This window comes from Cannabis sativa, chromosome 1, assembly GCF_029168945.1.
Source record: "Cannabis sativa cultivar Pink pepper isolate KNU-18-1 chromosome 1, ASM2916894v1, whole genome shotgun sequence".
Classification (NCBI taxonomy): Eukaryota; Viridiplantae; Streptophyta; class Magnoliopsida; order Rosales; family Cannabaceae; genus Cannabis; species Cannabis sativa.
In genome coordinates, this window is record NC_083601.1 from 15452280 (window position 1) to 15474990 (window position 22711).

General features: G+C 30.9%; 4 protein-coding genes across 4 annotated transcripts; 2 read left to right on the forward strand and 2 right to left on the reverse strand.

Moving 5' to 3' along the window:
• Positions 1 to 680: 680 nt before the first annotated feature.
• Positions 681 to 6734, reverse strand: LOC133031165 (uncharacterized). The gene is made up of 2 exons (XM_061104593.1): positions 6168 to 6734; positions 681 to 6056 (listed from the first exon to the last, which is right to left on the reverse strand). Exons 1-2 carry the CDS (start codon positions 6402 to 6404, stop codon positions 5646 to 5648), a joined length of 648 nt encoding a protein of 215 aa, XP_060960576.1. The 5' UTR covers positions 6405 to 6734; the 3' UTR covers positions 681 to 5645.
• A 1574-nt stretch (positions 6735 to 8308) lies between these two features.
• LOC133028955 (uncharacterized) lies at positions 8309 to 9679 on the reverse strand. Its single transcript, XM_061117344.1, has 2 exons — positions 9482 to 9679; positions 8309 to 8947 (listed from the first exon to the last, which is right to left on the reverse strand). The coding sequence occupies exons 1-2, from the start codon at positions 9677 to 9679 to the stop codon at positions 8309 to 8311; spliced, it is 837 nt and encodes a 278-aa protein (XP_060973327.1).
• A 5658-nt stretch (positions 9680 to 15337) lies between these two features.
• Positions 15338 to 16750, forward strand: LOC115708994 (protein ALP1-like). The gene is made up of 3 exons (XM_061117392.1): positions 15338 to 15874; positions 15969 to 16194; positions 16284 to 16750. Exons 1-3 carry the CDS (start codon positions 15338 to 15340, stop codon positions 16748 to 16750), a joined length of 1230 nt encoding a protein of 409 aa, XP_060973375.1.
• A 295-nt stretch (positions 16751 to 17045) lies between these two features.
• Positions 17046 to 18110, forward strand: LOC115711326 (uncharacterized protein At2g29880-like). The gene is made up of 2 exons (XM_061117447.1): positions 17046 to 17408; positions 17526 to 18110. The coding sequence occupies exons 1-2, from the start codon at positions 17046 to 17048 to the stop codon at positions 18108 to 18110; spliced, it is 948 nt and encodes a 315-aa protein (XP_060973430.1).
• Positions 18111 to 22711: the final 4601 nt, after the last annotated feature.

A 22711-nucleotide genomic window follows, 5' to 3' on the forward strand; every position in this document is an offset into this window, starting at 1 on the left:
GTAATTAAACAGATCTGGAGCTCCCCCTCGAATCCAAAAAAAGGTATGATATGAAAAAATTTTCACCAATGAATATACGTTATATTCAGTTGCATTTCTGGTTGATTCACTGGTGTACAACAGGCAATTCAGATTCTTAAAAACAAAAAATAAGATCTGATTCTAATTAAGGAACCACATGTTACGAATAAGGCTGTTTTTAATTTTGTGCGTTGCCTTACAGTTGCAATATCGTTTTAAATTGGTTTACGAATTATGAAGGAGTGTCACTTGACGTGTACCAAAAACTAGCAGATATACAAGGTACGATTTATGTAAATGGTGGCAAATTAGTTTTATAATAGTTGGAAATTGATCTGATTCAAATAAACATGATGAAAAGTCACAATGAGAAACAACTATGTTAATTTGAGTAAAGAGTTGTGGTTTTTAAGTTGATTTACAGTTGCATAATTATTTTATAATAGTTTAATTACATTTTTTGCAGGAATTTATTTTGGAAAAGAGAAAGTAGAAAACACTTTGAGAAATGGTTAGTTTCTGAAATATTTTTTGACGTTTCTTAATAGTTTTATTTTAGTTTCCTTATAGTTTATTAACAGCAAAAAAATAAAATAAAAATGGCAAAAGCAGGAATCAGGACAGGAAATACAATGCTTGAACAAAGGGACAAAAATAGAAGTAAGTTTGTACTCTATTTCATAACAAAATCAAACCAGTTTTAAAATCGTTGCCTTGCACTAATAACCATTTCAAAATCACAGGAAAAGAAAGACATTCCATTCCTAGTCTTCTGCAATGGACAATTTGATGATCGAATGAATTATGAAAATTATGAAGCTAGTGGACATTACATTTCAGCCAATTGTAACTATGAAGAATTACAACAGAAGATGAAAGATGTCCTGGAATGCAACCAAGAAATCACTGTTTTGCAACTGAAATATCAAGTGAAGGAAGGATACCAACCATTGAGGATAAAGGATGATCAAAGCCTGCATTTCTACATACAACTCAAACTGAAGGACCTCGACTTCACAACATACCCATTGTGTGTGAATGTCATCAACAACCCAAGCGCCTTCGAACCGATCGAATACAATGCAACAACAACAGAAGACTCAACAAATCAACAACATACAATTGAAGCTACAGAACCGGAAGATGGGGCAGAAAATTTTGACTTCATGGACTATGCAAAACTTGTGGCAGAGGAGATAGTTGAGCAACTGGAAAACAACAAAAACAGTGAACCAGAAATCACAGATTATGACGAACTACTAATCACAGATCCGCAACATCCTGAAATAGAAGAAGCATAAATATACAAAGACAAAGAAACACTCCAGAGTGTGCTTGGTTTCTATGCAATTAGGAACAACTTCCAATTCAGAGTGAAAAAATCATGTGCAAGAACATACAAAATTTGTTGTTTGGATCCAAAATGCAAATGGGCACTAACTGCATCCAGAAACGGGCCAACAAAGTCATTCATCATTCGAAAGTATGACAGCAAGGTGATACACACTTGTGATCTAAACATAAGATTTGCCGACAAAAGACAAGCTACAACGAAATTGATTGGAAACTACATCAAGCCACGGTTTACCAACATAAAAACAACTCAAATGCCACAAGACATCAGAGGAGAAATGAAACACAAGTATGGGGTGAGAATGAACTACATGAAAGCATGGAGAAGCAAAGAGCATGCGCAAGAAGAATTACGAGGAAAATCCAACGAATCATACAAGCTGCTGCCAAGTTTTTTGCACATGTTGCAAAAAACTAATCCCGGAACAATAGTGCACATGCAAACAGAGGAAGACAACAGCTTCAAGTACTTGTTTGTCGCACTGGATGCTTCAATAAAAGGATGGAAGAAGTGCAAACCTATAATAGTTGTTGACGGAACTTTCCTTAAATCAACATATGGAGGTACATTGCTCTCTGCTTGTACACAAGATGCAAATGGGCACATTTTTCCACTAGCTTTTTCTGTTGTGGATTCAGAAAACAACAACTCATGGCAATGGTTTTTCACAAAAGTAAGAGAAACATATGGGATTAAAGAGGAACAATGCTTGATCTCAGATAGACATGAGAGCATAATTAAGGCAGCTGCTCATGTATTTCCAGAAATCATGCATTGCTATTGTGTATACCACCTGTTAAGCAACCTTCAAGAAGAATGCAAGCAAGCTGGATAAACCATTCTTCACTGCTGCCAGAGCATACATAGAGAGGAAATTTGAATACCATATGAGCGAGTTGGTCAGCTTGGACATCCATGTCAGACCATATTTACAACAAGTTGGATACCATAAATGGTCAAGATACCACTGCAAAAACAACAGGTATTCAACTATGACTTCAGACATTGCTGAATCTCTAAATGCAGCAAACTTAGCAGCTAGAGAGCTACCAATCACAACACTGATGGAGTCATTGAGAGCTTTGATACAACAATGGACATACACAAACAGGAAAAAGGCACAGAAAACAACAACATTTTTAACACCTACACCAGAGAAGAAATTAGTTAACAACTTTGTGGACTCAATGACAGAAAATGTAAAATCTCTTAAATTTTTAAGTTGCATTACGGTTTCTTAATAGTTTATTTTTCGTTTTATATATATAATAACAATTTTATAAATTTACTTAATTCGTAGGTAAAGCCAATAAACGAGACCATGTTCGAAGTTGTAAAACTAACCAGATCATGGGTCATCAACCTGAATGAGAAAACATGCAGTTGCAATCGATTCCAACTTGACGAGTTACCGTGTGCTCATGCGCTTGCTGTTATAAAAGAGATGAACTTGAATGTTTACAACTATTGTTCAGGTTATTACACGATAAGAACATGGCTTGAAACATACAGCGGCTCAACATATCCGGTACACAATCACACAACATGGGATGTACCACAAAACATAAAAGATCTCATTGTTCTGCCACCTAACCAGAAAATAAGATCTGGAAGACCAAGGAAACGAAGGTTTTTATCTGAATGGGATACAAAAAAACATAACAGGTGCAGCAAATGTGGTCAACACGGGCACAACCGAAAGACATGCAACAATCAAGCAATAAAATATATACATATGAATTATTTGAATTGTTTAATTCTGTGTGAGAATTCAAACAGGTTGATATGTTATATTCTATACACATGGGATTTTATTTGTTAAAATTTTTAAACAGTTTGGTAATAGTTGCAAAATTGTTTTGTTACAGTTTTGACACTTCTTAAATAATTAGTACAAAAATAACTTCTTCATTAAAGTTTTAAAAAAAGTCAGATAAGAATTGATAAAACATAAGTAATTAAAGAAAAAAGTAGCAATGAAAAAACAGTGAATACAATACATTGATAGTCAATTTTAAAATACAAGTACATTGTTTGTATATAGTTGGAAAATAGTTTTTATATAGTCGTGCGACTGTATATAAAAACTTGAACAATTAGAAAAACATACAACTTTTGCTGATACAAACATATAGAATAAACATATTATAAGGATTAATGTCAAATATCCTAAAAGTTTAAAACCAGATCTAGAGTATAAAACTAAATATAATACCTAGATTCAACCAATAACACTAACTATTGTCTGATAATAGATTCAACCAATAACACCAAATAGTCACCAAATGAAAAGACCCTACTTTTCAATTTAGAAGCCTTAGAAGACTTGCTTTGCTTCTCATCCTCGCTATCAATACTTTCATCAATTTTCCTTTGGCCATATGAGAAGAAAAGGGCAGCAAGTCGAGTACGATAAACTTCGATGTCAAAATCTGCAGGAACATCTTTTCCATGAATGAAGAACTCGGCAAATGCAGCCACATATGCGCCGCAATCTCTATAAAAACAGAAAAAGGAAAAACAGTTTAGCAACTAAAAAACAACATAAAATAAACTTAAAAGAAACAACTCACTTTTTCTGCTGAGACGGCAGACCACTAATCTCCACAATTCTTAGAGGACCTGTAGGGTCAGAACGTAAAGCAGGAGCATGTGACCTATTCTTCCAGAAACCAAGGAGATCAAAAAACAAAGGGAGCAACACAGAATAAGCCTTCATGGCATTCCTAGCTGCAGCATTCATTTTCGCAGTCCTCAAAGAATTATACAGAAACAGAATCCCTTCATTCAAGTCAAGACGACCAAACACCCAATGACTTTCCCTCCTTAGATTGATGATGAATAACACATGATCGGCTTCATACCAAGGCTTAGAAAACGGAATGCGCAAACCTCGAATGTAATGAGCTATTGGGTGGGCAGCGTGAATGTGCAACATCTTAGTCTTCATTGACTTGGCTTTGTTAAATTTGTTGTACAAAGCTTGGATGGAATCATCAAAGAGACAATCAGTTGTCGCAAAATTCAATGTCACATCGGAAGAATATTTACCTTTTTTCCTAAGGTAATAGAATATGGTGTTCATATGCTGAAACAAAAACATCACAGAAACACAAATCAAAAGGTTGAACAACTGTTTAAAAACTTTAATACAGTATCTAAACTTAAAAACAATTAAAAACAACTGAAAACCAACTATCATAAACTATAATGGAAAATGGAAACTTTACCGAGTCATTTATAAACATGTCGTAGGTAGCCAAATGATAAAACCATGTTTTATCCTCCACATAATCAACACCTAACCTAAAACTCGGGGAAAATTTCTTCGCACCATCAACATAACAATTGTAATGCCTAAAAGAACAAACAAACAACAAAAAAACAATATTAAAACCAGAATAAAACTGAAAAATAAAACAGAATACAAATACAGATTTAATAAAAATAGTCACCTAGGATGTTTAAGCAAGCCTTGACCAATCCACGCGTCAAACTTTGCCTCAATCTCAGGAGATACGGGCTCAGCAAATGAATCATTAAGAGCATAAAGGCCCTTCACATAAGTAACCAATTTAAAATCCCTATCATCCCCAACTGATTGAGAACCTGAGGACATTAACTCCATTGGAGTGCTCCCCACATCAGCCGACCCGAAATCAACAAAAGTAGATTTCAAGGCCGGAGCACGCTTCCTCTTATCCAACAGAGGTGTATCAAATACAGTGTCCTCAGTTTCTTCATCAGTATGAAGGGCAGCTGACTTTTCACCAACAACATCTGGATTGGGTTGGGGAACCTAAAAAAACAAAGACTGGAATTAATCAGTTGCAAAACAAACAGAAAACTATTAAGCAACCAAAATGAAACATAATTTTCTTGCAAACAAATCAAGATGCACTTACATGGATTTTACCAACAGCCTCCAAGCCAGCCAACACAACTTGATCATCATCTATTTCAAGCTGGCTTAACCCATCAAAAAAATCGTCCCCCTTTAATCCAGACTCATTGCCCTTTGGCTTCTCAACATCCTTAGCCTTCTCATCACTGCCTCCAACAACCTCAAATGGATTCACATCAGAAGGAGGAACATCATTAACAACCTTATCAGCATCATCAACATCACCACCATCTTTAACCAACTCATCACCATCATCGGAGTCGGAATCAATATTTTCAGGATTAGGCAGTTCCTTCTCATCATCCTCAGCATCATCATCATCATCAGAATCTTGAGTTACTAATTCATCAGATGACTTTCCCTGATTCAAACAACACAAATGCAACTTAAATGAAACAGTAAAGAAACTAAAAACAAAGTATGAAAAAACAGAAACAATAAACTATGAATAAATACCTCATCAGAAGGACGACGATGAATGGCATTAACCTTCTCCTGAATATCCTTAATTACAGCCATTACAGACTTGAAATTAAGATCAACAAAACACCTCAAGGATATGAAGTCTTCAGCCAATGATGCTTGATTCGAAATGACCATCTCCAACTTAGATTTCATCAAATCAATATCCTCTGAATCAGATTTCTTTGAAGATGACCCACTCTCAAATGTTTGCTTTGATATACCACGGTCATCAATAGACTCATCAAGAAATAAACCTTCAAGTTGAAGCTTCTGCCTCTCTTCATCAGTAGGACACATGTTTTTGATCTTTAACTGAACAGCATAATCAAACAGAATATAAAAATGAAAAAAAACAATTAAAAAATCAAAATATTAACAACAGCATAAAACTGAAAAAAAAACAGTAAAGAAACTGTATTTTACCTTGTTCAACGGCAAATCAAAAATCTTGCCCTTCAAGTCTCGAAGAGTTGGATTTTTGGTCACAATGGTGTTGCTCCAATTCAGAATCCTTGGAATCGTAGATGAAACTCTTTTACAGAAAGAGTTGACCATAGCAGGACAACATTCATAAAACCAAACAGTAAAAACCCATGGACATCCCAAAGCCCTATACCAACCATCATACTGGCCTCCCTTCTCTGCCTTCTTATTTTTCATTATAATCCCATGCTTGTTGGAAATTATTTTATCAGGATCTTAGATCTACTCACAAGTATGTTGATTAACACCCTAAATATGAACTTCTAAAACGATTATAAAATTAAACACATATAAAGTATGAGAAACCTTACATTGGGTGCAGCGGAATAATATGTCTCCTTCCGTTCAGATCTCTAACCCTTGTATCCTTTCTGTCGCAGAGTATTATCAAGATCTGAACCTGGATCTCTTTCTCTCCTTTCTGTAATGCTGAATCTCCTTCTTGTTGAATGTCTTTCTTCACGATCTTCCTCACTATGATTGAGGTATCACTTGCTGTGTGTGGGCACTACTCTATCACTAAGAGGTTTGAAATTTAGAATGAAGAAGAAAGAGAGAGAAGAAGGTGGCGGCTAGGTATAGAGAGAGAAGGCTCAGGTTTTTCTCTGAAGGAAACAAGATGTGAAAGTGTATATTTCCTGAAGCCTTCACTATCTATTTATAGTATACCACATAGTGTTAGGCTTGAATTATTTGACATTAAAATAATGAAAATATCAGATGATATTTCCTATAAAGTGGCCGGCCATGGCTTTATGGATTTGGGCCTCCCTTTTGCAAATTTTGCAGTTTTATCAATTCTACATCTTACTTCCTCAAAAATGCCAATTTTCAAATTCAACCATTTAAATACCAATTCTAACTATTTAATAACTATAAATAATTATTAAATAATATTGTCATTTATCATATTTATTAATTGAACCATACAAAGTATCTTAATTAACAAATATGCCCTAAAAACTTTTTCTTTACAATTTCACCCTTACTTAGTGAAAAATTCACAAATAGACATAGTCTAATTTGAGAATTATAATTGATTAATCAAAACCAATTAAATGAGTCTTACAAGTAATATTGTCTCAACTAGTGGGGGGACCATGGGTCTATATAACCGAGCTTCCAATAAGCAGATCAAGAATTTATAACCTAAATTCACTGACTTATTAATTCTTCGTTGAATCCATGCGTAGAACTTAGAATTGCACTCTCAGTATATAGAATGCTCTATATGTTCCACCATATAGACACGTCATTAGTTATCCATTGTTATAATCCTAATTTGATCAATGATCCTGTATATGAATGATCTACACTGTAAAGGGATTAGATTACCGTAACACCCTACAATGTATTTTATCCTTAAAACACTTAACCCCGTATAAATGATATTTCAGCTATGTGAAATGAGTACTCCACCAATTATTTTCGTTTGGTCAAGCTCGAAGGAAATCATCCTTTACTTTCTATTCGCCAGATAGAAGCTATAGATTCCATATTTATGTTAGCGCTCCCACTCAATTGCACTACCGTGTTCCCAAAATGTACGTATCACCCTGTCCCAAAAGTAGGATTAACTAACAAATCAAAGAACACGAATAACACTCTTGAGATTGAACCTAACCATATCAGGATTGAGATCATTTGATCTAGGATCAACTAGGCGATATTGACTTGAATAGATATTACGGTAAGTTTAATAAATCTATGTCAAAGTTCAATATCGGTCCCTTCCGATGCATACTCCATGCACCCAACCTGAGCTTTACTTTAACCAATACTCTGGAAAGAACATAGCATTTCTCCAAATGCAAGTAAACTCTGTTGTAGATTGTCATATTAGTAAAACCCCATGTTCTGATAAATCTAGGAATCTTTATTCACATAGTCATGTTTACTTTCCAATGTGTTGACAACACAATAAACAGGATCAAGTATGTGAAAAGGGTTTCAGATGAATTTATAAATCAAATAGACAAGCAATTGATAAGATGAACCAAAACATACACAAATGAATGAAAAATACTTCTGTTTCTTTATTGATGTTGAATAAAATGGATTACATTGAAATAGAGTTTTATTTAGGGCATAAAACCCAAGAGCTGAATTCTACGTTTGAATGAATCAATAGTCAATTCAAAGGATTCCCTACCCCAACAATACTTGTCCCATCGACCGCTATCCACAACATCTAGATCAAACCTAGATACTTCTTTATCATGAGTATTACTAAGAAGAAAACACTGAATAAAATACAACACAACCATTTTCAATCCAAGGGACTCACCCAAACCCCACCTACTACCCAAAAAAGCATCCTCAATAGCTTTGTGGTCAATGGTTTTTACACCACGAAAACAGATTTCTACCAACTGATTTGATTCCTGTAAAAACAACAACTTGTTGCAATCACTGAAACAATCAATTCCAGTAATCAAATAAAATTCCTCAACACTAAACCGTATGAAACGACCAGCAACCTTAGCCCAAAACTCTTTAGGATTGGGCTGGAAAACTTCCCTCAGTAATAAACTATGAACAACTTGGGGATGAAAAACAAACTCAGGCATATCTAGAAAATGACCAAACTGAGTCTCACGAAACATGGACAGTAAATTAACAGATAAAATTTTCTTAATATTATCAATGACAGAAAAAAGACTAGTGCAAACACATTTAGATCTGTAGTAATCAGATGGACTAAATTTGTAGTCCCAGACCTGCAACATAACCAAAATGGCCACAGTAAATTATTAATTGTGAATAATGCAGTATGACAACTAAAATAACACTATAACAAAACAAAAAAAAAACTACCAAATAGATACAACTATACAAATATAAAATGCAAACATCTGAAATCATATTGATACCTAAAAACTAACAGCAAACAACTATACCTAATGAAAATCCAAAAACACATCAAACATAACAATATTAAACTATAAAAAAACTAATAAGAAACTACAACCAACTGAATACACACACTAAAACGAAAACAAATACAGAACCTAAAACACAAACGAACATTGTAAAGAAAGAAAACACAATGAAATTAAAAAGCCAAACCCAGAAAGAACAAAATAAATTGCTCAAAACCAAAAATAAAGACCTAAAAATTAAACAACATCAAACGGAATTTTAAAAAGGAAACCCTAAAATTTCACAAAATAGAATGAACAAAAAAACGCAAAATCTGGAAATACACTAAAATGTTCAAAAAGGGGGAAATGAAAATGAAACTGAAAACCAACCTCTGTTCGAACTTCGGCAGCAACACTAGCTTTTTTACTAGAAATTTCTTCAACCATTTGCTCCTCCACACTGAGCTTCGATTTCTTCTTAGCATGTGGCCTCCCACGCTTGGTTAAAGGAGGAGCAAAATCAGAATCCTCCTCTTCAACAATCGGACGTTTACCCTTTGCTTTGTTAGCTAGAGATTTCAAGCCCATTTTCGAATTTTTTTTTCTGAACTGGGGAAGGAGATGAGGATGAACGAGTGATGGCCATTTTATAAAGAAATTGGAAACAAGAATAAGCCGAGAGGGAAAAAAACGTGAGGAATCGTGGGTTGAGTGGGAGTTAAAATTTTTTGGAAGAACAAAAAATGAGAGGGAAAAAACCGTGATGAATAATGGGTAGTTATGCTTCAACAATGGAGGTTATTGATCTTCCAAACAAAAAAAAAACTGAAAGAAAATCAAAAATCAAATGAAAAGAAAAGGAAAAAAGAGAGGGAAGAGAGTGGAAGTTGATTGATGTATGATGGGGATGGCACACGTGTCTGTGCATGGAAATGATGTGTAAGTGGTATTATTGTAATAAAAGAAAGAGGATAAGTAAAAATATTGATGTAGGCGTGTAGGGGTAAATCTGTAATAAATTGTGTAAATCAAATTTTTGGTGTAAAAATTTCTTAATAATATTGGTAAATTAAAAATACCAATTTGTCGAAAAAAAAAACACATCCAAAACTCTAACTACACACAAAGAAAATATATATATATATATTTATATATATCTTTATATATTAAAAGTGCTTATCTAACGGCATTTCTTGGTTTAACAGAATATACTTAAAAATAAAAGAATATTCTGTTAAATTTAACGATTAGGTTTGATCTCCCGTTAACAAGTACACCCAATAATTAAACCCAAAAAATTAAACAATCTTTCAAATATTAATAATCTCTTTTTAAATTAAAAAAATCATCTTAGCCACATATCTCTCTAACAAACCTATCTTGGGAGAATATTAATAATTTTTTTTATTTATTTTTTAAAAAAGAAAAATCTTTATATATTAAAGTTAACCTCACGTTATCTAATGTTTTCTCTGGATAAGCATAGGAAGCAGAAATACTACTTCTATCTTTGTGTGATTGCAGATATACCAATTCTGTCATTGACCCACTTTTTAGCTTTATAAATGGAGATGTTCATATAATATTAACACTTTACAGAATATTTATAGATATAAACTTACATTACAATGCTATGTTAAAAAAAGAACTAAATAAAATAATCTACTACTCCAATAATAAATTTATTTACAATTTTATAATTACACTAATATTATTTTTAATACATTATTAAATAATATTTCAAATATAAATATTTAATTTTTTCAAACAAAAAATTTGTAATCTTTAAAAATAAAATACATTCAAAATCTTAGAAAGACCAAAATCTTAAATGAAACTAGCAATACGTGGTTCGACACGTACATTCACCTAGTATATATATAAGTGAGTGAGCAAAGCTCAAAAATCATTGTGAAACTTTCTATAAGCTTTATTTTTAGAGGTATATTTTTTAATAATTTTTTTTTATTATTTTTCTTATATTACGATTTCTTTTTTTGTTATATTTTTTTTTCTCTAAAATATCTCTCTATTTCAAATTTCCATTTTTTTAAATTATTTTTATATAATAAAACAAAATATCTATTGATTTTCTTTTTTTTTTATGTTTTTTTTTTAAAATATCATCCATCCCAAATTAATATTTTTGGATGTTTTAATAAATTAACATCGTTTTCAAAAAAATTATTTAATTAACATCCTTTTAACTCTTTTAAGTCTATTAAATAAAATATTTATATTTCGGGTAAAATTAATTTATGCATCCCTCCTAATCACTTTCTAAACTTATTTATGTATTTTTTTTAATACTTTTACAAAAGAGATAAATATTAAATTAAAAATTAATAATGTTACCTTAAAAGAATATTATATTATTCAAATAATAGTTACATTAAAAATTAGTGATGATCACAAATTAAAAATAATAATCAATTTTTGATTAGTTTGGTTGATTATTAATTGTTTAATTTATTTATTTATAATATCAAGAAGAGTACGGTGACAATATCCGTTTTAAATATAGAGATAACATAACAATGGATGCTTTATTTTATCCGTAAGAAAGAATCACAATAAGATTTTTGAGTAAATAACGACATAAGTACTCAATGTATTAAATTTGTAAGTGTCATAAATACCAAGTATTTATAAAATTGTATTTTTTCTCTAATTTTTCAGTACAAACTGTGAATTGTCTTAAACAAGACATATATAAGACTCAGATTCTAAATCGTTAGGTCGGATTGGGCTGATTTAATATCTAACTTAAGTTAAAATTGATATAATTTTATTACTTAATTATCATCAAATAAAATATATAATTTATTTCATATGTATAATTTAAATTTTTTAAACATCCGCCGCGAAGCGCGAATTGTTTACTAGTACCATAAAAAGTAGTAAACTTAAAAGTCTCATATTTTTATAATAAAATCTTAAAAAATTATAATGAGGCAATTTTCTAATTTAATATATGATATTATTAGTATTACTCCAAGAAAATAAAATCTCTATTCGAGCGATTTTTTTTTTTTTATTATAATTTTCTTAAGAGAACGATAAATCCATCAACAAATAAATGTGTATTGGTTTTTTAATAAATAACTTTATCGTTATATAGTTAGTATAAAGTGTGATTATTTAGATATTTTATGAGTGGTTTGGTAGATTGTATTGTATAATATTATATTAAATTATGTTATATATAATATTATGTTAAGTTTTTATTTTATGTCAATATATTATATATTTATATAGGGGCTTATAAAATACTCAATTCAATCCGCACGATCAAATTTAAAACTATTTACAAAGTGCGGATATCCGTACTTGTGCAGATTGGATTGGATTGAAAAATTTAAATTTTGCGAGTGCTAATTGCACTCTTCCTATTGTGTACTCTTTTGATGTTACTGGTGCTTATCTGCCTTTGAACTCTGCTATCCCTGCTTCTAAGGTTCAAGCTACTAAACTCCTATCTAAGTCTAAGGATAAGACTATTTTAGGGGCTAAGAGATCTGCTTTCAATACCCATTCTGTTTTGGTTGGTGAATCTGTGAGGAAGTTGTCGAAAAGAGCTAGATATAGCTTTATTGCTACCGTGACCACACCTGCTATTGTTGTTTCTCTTGAACAGGCAAGTGTTGCTGAGAAACCCCTCCCTAAAAAATGAGTCTGTTAAGTTGGAATGCTCGAGGGTTGGGGAATCCCTGAGCATTTTGAAACCTCTCCCTTGCTGTAAATAAGAATAAGCCTATATTTCCTTTTGTTATGGAATCTAAGCTCATGTCTGGTAGTTGTGAAGAGCTTAGGGTGAAGTTGTCTTTTGATCATGCTTTTGAGGTTCTTAGTTAAGAGTTAGGGGGTAGTCTTTTGTTGTTTTGGAATCAAGGAATTAATGTTAATATTTTAAATTTATCTCTTAATCTATCGATTGTATTATTAAGTTTAATAATAATGTTAATTATCATGTTTCTTACTTTTATGGCTTCCTTTATTTGCATGAAAAAGATCATATTTGGACCTTAATAAATAGGCTTATTGATAACACTCCCTTTCTTCCTTGGCTTATTATTAGTGACTTTAATGATTATCTTTCTATTCATGATAAAAAAGTATAATTCAGACCCCCTCATATGCTATTACTAATTTCCAGAACTTTGTTAACAATTTTGACTTTCACCCTATTCACTTTATCGGGAATTGTTTTACTTGGAAGCATGGTTCTTCTCTTAAGCGGTTAGATTGGGTTATTGCTAATCAAAACTAGGTTGATATTTTTCTGAATGCTACTCTCTATCACATGAATTTTTATGACTATGATCACAGGGTGTTGAAGTTAGTCCTTAATGATAATTGTATGACTAGTCCTTCCAAAAAAGGTTTAGTTTTGAAAATCACTGACTTACTGAGTCTTCTTTTTTTGATATTGTCAATAATTCTTGGACTAATAATGTTGATTGTGGCAATGCAAATTGTTGACCTCAAAAAGTGATCAACTGGCAACGGGATCGTATAGATATGATATTTGCCACGTGTTATAGAAATAGAATGAAAATTTATAAAAACACACAGATTTATTATAGAGGTTCGGTCCCCTTGTGATACCAGGTAATGACCTACTCCCCTTTCGGTTGTATTGATACCTAGAGATAATACTATTCAGATCGCTATAGGTGGGATCTGATATAGCTCTCTATGAGGAGAAGAAATATGAATCAGTAGGTAGATCTCTAATGAGAGAGTGATATTACCTTAGAGGCATGTTAGAGATATTAAGAGAGGAAGCCCTATTAGGCGTGTAGCAGAGAGAGAGAAAGAGAGACTAGGATTTCTGACTTAGAGTGATTTACAGGCTTAGTGACTTAGGTTTTCTAAGTTAGAGTTAAGGCCTTTATAGAGGAAGCCTCAAAACCCTAATTTACAATAAAACCCTTAGGTTGTGTTTGGTTCACTTGAATGGACAATGGAATGGACTTGTCATTCCTTAGGAGGGCCCAATCAAATGTTTGGTTTTTTTATTAAAGTTTGAAAGCCCATTCCAATGGAATTATAAATCACTTAAACTAAGGATTTCCATTTCCATTATAAAATCAGTAGAAAGCCAATTCCTTACCAACAAAATTCCATTTTACCCTTATCAATTCTTCTCCAAGAAGTTCCAACGGTACTTTCTCATCCTTTCTCTTTTTTTTTTTTTTTTTTTTTTCCCTTTAACGAGCATTTCTTCTTCTTCCTTCTTCTTCTTAAATATCATATGTATATATATATATATATATATATATATGTTTCTAGACAGGTGATTGTGATTGTTGTTCTAATAATAATGTATTTTTTTTTTTTTTTTTTTCAGATTATGAGAGCTTCTAACCAAATATTTCTGTAGGATCAGCTTAAATACTATTGAAAGGTATTTTTTTTATGCGATTTATTGTTCTTCCTTGTATTAGAAAGAAAATTTCTTTTTTAGGGTTTATATTTTTGATGGGTCATCTACTACTTTTTTTATACTCTTATAAGGATTGTGTTTGAGGGTATAAATATATAAATATTTATATATATATAAATTATTTGAGAATGTGTTTTGGAACAATAATCTTGTGAGGTAGTTATTTAGAATATATATATATATATATGATAATCGATTTAAAAAAATTGTTTTTTTTTTTTTTTGTCATTAGTAGTCTTCAAACCTATGTTAATCAATTGTTTATATAGGTTTATAAGCCATATATTTGATTTGGTTTAGTATTTCCTTCTATGTGATAAGAATTTTTTTTTTTTGTCTTTTTGCTCATGTATATATGCAACATGCTTGATGAATAATCGATTATTTTATAATTTTTTTTAGTGACTTGTGTTTGAGTGTATGTATGTATATATAAATTGGTGTTTTGGGACAATGATGTTGTGTCTTTTATTTTTCTAAGTTGTTTTCATTGGTAGTCTTTAGTACTCTGTTTTAGTTTAATATGTTTCTTATTTAATTTTATTAGACATATATGTTTGGGTTGATTTACTTTTTTTTTTTTTTATGGAGTTTGCTTTCTATTGCCTTAAGTAATTTTATAGGTCTTAGTTTAAGATTGCAAACATGTTGTATGAGATTACTGTGTTGAGACTACAAGGCTATAATTTATTTGATTAATTTGTTGGGGTAAAAATACTTGAATATATATACACTATATGAAAATTAATCTTATAAAAATTAATTTGATGATATGCTTGTAGGAATATTTAATCCAAATGGCTCGTCTAAATATAGCAAAACGAAATATTTTGAGAAAGAAGGAATTGGTTGCTGCTGTCATCCATTGGTTGAATATTATGCATGTAGTACAATGGTTTTTTGAGTTAGTAACAAGTATCTTAAAGGGTATAGTTGAATCAAATAGTTTACAAGAAAATATATATGTACTGAATGCCTTTATAAATAGGCAAATTGTTCATCGCTTGGTCTATGAAAGTGATGTTACTTCTCTAGAACAACTTAGAATGACTAGGCACGCTTTCACAAATTTATGCATGATGCTTGAGAATATAGGTGGATTACAACCATCTAAATATTTGGCAATAGATGAACAAGTTGCAATGTTTTTACACATTATAGCTCATCATTGCAAAAATAGAGTTATTAAATTTAGATTCATGAGATCGGGAGAGACAGTGAGTAGATATTTTTATAATGTTTTACATGCTGTCATACGCCTACACAAAGAATTATTAGTAAAACCCGAGCCGGTTCCTGAGAACTCCACAGATGAAAGATGGAAATGGTTTAAGGTATTTTATGTAAAATTTTAATTAGTTATGGAAAAATAAGTTATTGCATATATATTATAAATTTAATTACATTATTTGTTTGTTTTGGTGATAGAATTGTTTAGGAGCATTAGATGGAACCTATATTAGGGTGAGAGTTCCAATAGAAGATAGACCTAAATATCGTAATCGAAAGGGTGAAATTGCTACTAATGTTTTGGGAGTTTGTTCACGAGACATGCAATTTATATATGTTTTACCTGGGTGGGAAGGCTCAGCAGCTGATGGTAGAGTACTCCGCGATGCTTTACTTAGGAATCATGGTTTGCATGTTCCAAATGGTATGTTTAGTTGTTCATAGGATGTCATATAAGTATTATTTATAACAACTTCAATGAGAAGTTTATTTATGTTGTTTATAATTATATAGGTAATTATTATCTTGTGGATGCTGGTTATACAAATTGCAAGGGGTTTCTTGCTCCTTTTCGTGGACAATGTTACCATCTTAGTCATTGGAAGGAGGGTCATCAACCAAAGAATCCAAAAGAATTTTTTAATATGAAGCATTCCGCGGCAAGAAATGTGATTGAAAGATGCTTTGGTGTCTTAAAAAATCGTTGGGCCATCCTTAGAAGTCCTTCATTTTACTCCATAAAAACTCAAACTCGAATTATTATGGCATGTTGTCTATTACATAATTTTATTAGGAGAGAAATGCCTAATGATCCTTTCAATACAATATCGCAAGAGCCACAATCAAATGATCAAGTAACTATTGAGGATGATAGTAGTGGAATAACTAGAATAGAACCTTCTGATGAATGGAGTACTTGGAGAATGAACTTAGCAGAGCAAATGTATAATGAGTGGAGAAATCGTAGGCATGCAAATTAGGATGTAAAATAACATAATGTTTGTTTGTTACTATTATTAGATGACTTGCTTTTAAGTTGTAGTTTTGGATTTTGATTGGATAATATGTTACAAATTTATAAATATTTTAATATATGAAGTTTATGACTATGTTTATAAAGTTTGGTATTATTATTATTGTTATTATTATCGGATGGCTTGTTATCAAGATGTAATTTTAAATTATGATTGGATAATATGTTGCAAATTTTGTAAATATTTTATTATATCATATTTATGATATGTTTATAAAGTTTATTATTATTATTATTATTAGATGGCTTGCTCAAGAGATACTTCAAAAGTCAAAGGTCCAGGACAGAATAAGAGATTTTGGACAGAGGAAGAAGACACAAAATTGATTGAATCACTTTTAGAAATGCACAATGAGGGAACGTTTAAAGCTGAAGGAAACTTTAAACCAGGATACTTGAAAGCTCTTGAAAAAGCATTAGCAACTAAAATACCAGGATGTGACCTACAAGCTAGACCACATATTGAGTCACGGATGAAAACTTTAAAAACACATTTTCAAATTGTCCATGAGATGTTAACTGGACCAAATTGTAGTGGATTTGGTTGGGATCCTCAGAAGCAGATGGTCACTGCAGAAAAACCTGTGTGGGAGGCATATTTACAGGTAATCACACATATATATAGATATATTTATTAAAATAATTATATGCTAGCTATTTTGTTTTCGAAGCATACATGTACAACACTTACTATGACAATAACATGTTTATTTTTTTTTCAGAGTCATAGAGAGGCAGCACCATTCAAGAATCAAATATTTCCTTATTATGATGATTTGTGCACAATTTTTGGGAAAGATCGTGCAACTGGAAAACATGCAGAAACCCCAACTGATGTAGAGGAAAATGAGAAAGAAGATCAACATGTTAATCTTGATGATGATAACTTCAACTTTTTTCATACTATGGGGGATACATATGCTGAAAATGGAGAGTCTATGTCATTTTCACAAGCACAAAATGGACCAAGAGCTCCTCCAATCCAATCAGATGGCTCGTCAAAGAAAAAGCGAAAAAGTTCAAGTTTAGGAGATATTGCTGAGGCAATTAAGGATGCTTCACAATTCATCGGAGAAAAAATAGAAATGTCTTCTGTTCGACTAAGTCGTGCGATTGGCGAGGAAATGAATGACAAACAAATGCGAGTCAATGAAGAGATAATGAGAACCACGTTGCTTCCCATGATGGATCGCCATAGGGCTGCTCGCATGATTATGAGTGATAATGCTCTTGTTTCATTCTTCTTTAGTCTCCCTGATGAAGAGAAAGATCATTGGGTTAGAGCTTTACTAATTGGAGCTATCTAATATGTGGTTATGGATAACTTTTGTAATCTTTTGGAATGCATACTGATTGGAGCTTTGTATTTATTGAAGCTTTCTAATTGTATGCATTGATAACCTTTTGAAATCTTTTGCAGGTTTTACCACTTATTACTCTTTTGGATGTTACCATTATATTGCTAATGTTAAAATTATGTAATTATATTAACACTTTGAACATAATTATAATTATATAGATATATAATATCACTGTGTGGTGATTAAATTAAATAGATGAAATTTGTGTTGATACTAATTATTAGATATTTATATGTAATTTTATTATTTTATTTTTTAATAATTAGATTTAAGAATGTGCATATTATTATCACGTGATAAATATATTTGTTTGCTAAAAATATTATTTATTTTTTCAATTTATAAAATAATGGTAATTTAATAAAACAAATATCATTTTTGAAAAGTAAAGGGTAATTTGGGCAAAATAATAAATGTTCTATTCCATTCCATACAATACCAAACATAATAATTCTTATTCCATTGTTAATTCCATAGCCTTTACCAAACAAAAGAATAGAAATTCCATTCCATTCTATTCCTATTCCTATTCCCATTCCTATTCCCATTCCATTTTCACTTACTAACCAAACGCCACCTTAGATATTTATATATTAAATTGATTAAATATAAAAGACTAAACTACCCCTTGAAACTAGATATTTTCCATCAGTTTGTTGGGATATTAAAGGCCTAATTCGTAGGTAGCTTGTTGTCCACATTTTGGGTTCTACATAGAATCCTGCTAGTTTAATCCTGGCCGCCCATAGACTTACAGGGTGAGGTCTGGCCACCCAAGGCCTGTAGGATGAGGCCTGGTCGACCATGCTCCTGCCACGTCACTATGGCCATACCAAAAGGAGGCCAGCCTTTTGCAAGTTGAGGACAACTTTGTACATTGTTTCCTCGTAGAGGTCAAATTCCCTTGGTCAAAGGAAAGCTCCCTTGGTCTGGAAGTCACTTTTTGGCTGGCCAACTTGTGTACAGATCCTGGCCGGTCTATAGGCTCACCCTGGTCGGCCTATAGGCTTCTCTTGGCTAGCTAGGGATGTTGGTACAACTCCCGAGGGCTTGCTTCACTCCATTCAGTTATTGTTTGACGGTTTTGCTATATCTTGCATGGAGGCCCTGTTCTGCTACTGGCAGGGTTGTACTCTACCTGTACTCTGTTTTTGGCTTACGTGGACATGCCACGTCAGGTGGACAAAATTTGGAATAACAAATATCTATTGAATAAGTTCATTTTCAAGCAAAATAATTATGTTAATTCCATTAAGAATTGGAAGAACTCTTTTGATAATTTTAATACTAGAACTAACACCATTAATAATACTTTTAATGCTTATTACTCTAAACTTTCTCTCTCTTATAATGATAAGTGAAATTTTATTTTTATAATTACCAAGTGAAATTATCAAATAATTTAAATAATGTGGAACTGTAGTAAAATTGTTTAAACAAAATTTAACTATGTTCTATCAGATACAAAATCTAACAGAAAAGAAATATACTGTAAAAAGTAAAATTGTAGAAAATAAAATGACACAATATTTTATATGTCCACCGGGCCACGCCCAATGAATAAAATTTATTAGATGAATCTTAAGAGATTATAAAACCAAATTGACTTATACAAATACAGACTCTCTCTTTGAATTTATCGCAACTGTTGTAATCTATTCTTCAAATCAAATTTTTGACGTGTCGAGACCTTGAACTCCCTTCAAATAGTAGCACTTGCACACTTCGTCTTAAAAGTGACTCACTTGCAATCTTTCTCCCGAAGAGTGTCTATAATTTGCACTTTTTCTCCCAAAAAGTGTCTCACAAACAAGACTTCTCCCAAATCTTGATGAATGATATTCAAGGTGTTCAACCTGCACAATTTCAACAAGAAACAATATAGAATAACACAATAATAGAATACTAAGAACTTGTTGGACTCAAGTTCTTCACACAACAAAGAAACTCTCTCTAAATTTGAAAGTAATTTTAGACATGATACACCAAGAGAGATAAAGGAAAGCAACGTCTTGATGGTGTATTTATACACTTTAGAATCCCTCTAGGTCGTGATCAAACAACTAAGAAACAATCAGGTCAATAAATAGAAAATTTTTCCAAACAGAAAAGTCAGATGCTGTTTAAATAGACAGTCAGTCCATTAAAGGAAGTACATTGAATCTGGATAGCTTTTCAACAAAGTTTCTCAAAACAAATAAAGAAACTTTGACAACCCTTACACACACAGTTGTATATGGTTTCTTGGTTAAGAAATCATATAAAAAAAATAAAGCTAATTAGTACTTTTTTCCCCCGAACTTTGACATGTACTAAATCGTGTCCCTTGAACTTTTTTGGCCGTTAAAAATTTCCCCCGAACTATTGAGATTGTTAAATTTAAGGACTTTTGTCTAATTTTAGTAAGAAAATTCTAACATGGATGAAAGTTCAAGGGGCATGATTTAGTACATATCAAAGTTTGAGGGGCATGATTTGGTAGATATCAAAGTCTGGAGAGCATGGTTTAGTACATAAACAATCACTGAAACAGTAAAATTGAATGAAATTAGACAAAAGTCCTTAAATTTAACAATCTCAATAGTTCAGGGAGAATTTCTAACAGCCAAAAAAGTTCAGGGGGCACGATTTAGTACATGTCAAAGTTCGGGGAGAAAAATTACTAATTAGCCAAAAAATAAATATGATTAAGAATTTCCTTAAAAATACAAAGATAATATCAAATAATCTAAAAAAGGAAAGCTTATATTTATTCACAATAAAGTCAAAAACTGATTTGAATTTGATTTAAAAGACTTTTCAAGAATAGAAAACATATCTTTGAATATAAAATAAATGCGCACAAACAAAAATAATTTTGAAAATACCACAAATATTATTTATGTCTATTTTATCAAATATACCAATAAAATTTTTTACAATATGGTTAAGACCAAGAACCTTCAATCCCAACTTGATAGTCTGTTGTACAAATAGGAGTTTTTTTTGGAACAAAGATCTAAACTTCATCGGCTAGAAGCTAGTGATAAAAAATACTAAATATCTTCATAGTAAAGCTTCTACTAGAAAAAGGAATAATCATATTAAATCTTTCACTCTTAGGTAGGGAAGTTTCTTTTTTATCAAGATTTATGGTTTGAAATTAACAATAATTATTTTTTAACTAGGTAATATAGCCGCTCTTCGCGCGGTTAATTTAATTTTTTAGAATGATAATAAACAAATAATTCTAATATATAGTAATGATAAAATTATTAATTATTATTATTTAGAATGATTTATTAAAAAGTTTAAAATTAATATGATTATCAATGTATACATAAATTATAAATTGTTTTATTTTTTAAAAATAAAAAATAAAAAAATTGTTATTATTAAAATAGATAAATGGTGTAGGGAAAAATTGGAGTTCCCCGTAATATATTATTTTAATAATTGATCTTTTAAAATTGTTGTCATTCAAAATAAAAAAAATTGTTGTCATTATTGAATCTCACCAGTTTTCATAATCGTATCTCACTACCCTCCTTCCTAAATCTCAAATCTTATTCTTAGATTTTATTCCAAATTTTGAACTTATGTCACCATCTCATACCTCAATTTTATATAAATATATATTGATTATCATTCATTCAATATTATTATTATTATACCTCAATTTTATATAAAACTATTAATAATAAAAATCTAATTAAAACAATAAATAAAGAGTGCAAAAATTTATATAAAATTGAAAAGAAAAAAAATAAAAACATCCCATAATTAAATAATAAGTTATTTTTTTTAAAAAAAAATTAACTAAAAATATATCATCGCCTATTTTTTTAAATACCTCTCGCATAATTTATTCTCATAGACTTAGACATGTTTCGAAGAATTTATTGATGATTAATATTGACAATACTCTTGTTGGTTACTCTCATAAATAAAAATATAAGTAGAAAAAATGATTTATAGCAATTTTTAAACATCATTGGGATTCATGTATTGAACGAATATACAGTAAAAACATATCACCATATTTGGAAAAAAGATATGCTTAATAAATAAAATATTTTCTAAGTAGTACATAAAAAATGAAATTTTAAATTAATTATAAAATTTTATTAACTAAACATACATGAAAATAATTCACTCTTTTCTCTAATGTGAATCATTGAAATAAATCTGTACATGGCTTGGTGTAAAAATATTAGATTGAGTTGAAGATAGAAAGAGAATATTAATGGTAAATATTACTAATTGTGGTTTTGAGACTAAACATAACAATACGATATGGTATCTCCTCACGAGATTAAGCATAACAATGCTATCCAATAACACATACTCATTATAATGTTCATCAATAAGAAGCATATATTGACAAAAGTAAAAACCATTGAATGAAGAATGAAATAGTAGATATTTTTTATTTATAATTATATATATATGTAAAGCTTATGAGACTTCCTTCAGATATTTTTGTTTTACTGATATTTTTTTAAATTAACTAATTAATCAATATATATAAACTTAATATTTTGAATTGTATATGATTATTTTTTTAG

Coding starts and splice junctions, on each gene's coding strand:
- LOC133028955 (XM_061117344.1), bottom strand. CDS start 9,679: ATGGGCTTGAAATCTCTAGCTAACAAAGCAAAGGGTAAACGTCCGATT. Junction 8,948..9,481: donor CTGCCGAAGTTCGAACAGAG/GTTGGTTTTCAG, acceptor GTTATGTTGCAG/GTCTGGGACTACAAATTTAG.
- LOC115711326 (XM_061117447.1), top strand. CDS start 17,046: ATGGCTTGCTCAAGAGATACTTCAAAAGTCAAAGGTCCAGGACAGAAT. Junction 17,409..17,525: donor TGTGGGAGGCATATTTACAG/GTAATCACACAT, acceptor TTTTTTTTTCAG/AGTCATAGAGAGGCAGCACC.
- LOC115708994 (XM_061117392.1), top strand. CDS start 15,338: ATGGCTCGTCTAAATATAGCAAAACGAAATATTTTGAGAAAGAAGGAA. Junction 15,875..15,968: donor AAAGATGGAAATGGTTTAAG/GTATTTTATGTA, acceptor TTTTGGTGATAG/AATTGTTTAGGAGCATTAGA. Junction 16,195..16,283: donor TGGTTTGCATGTTCCAAATG/GTATGTTTAGTT, acceptor ATAATTATATAG/GTAATTATTATCTTGTGGAT.
- LOC133031165 (XM_061104593.1), bottom strand. CDS start 6,404: ATGAAAAATAAGAAGGCAGAGAAGGGAGGCCAGTATGATGGTTGGTAT. Junction 6,057..6,167: donor TTGATTTGCCGTTGAACAAG/GTAAAATACAGT, acceptor TATGCTGTTCAG/TTAAAGATCAAAAACATGTG.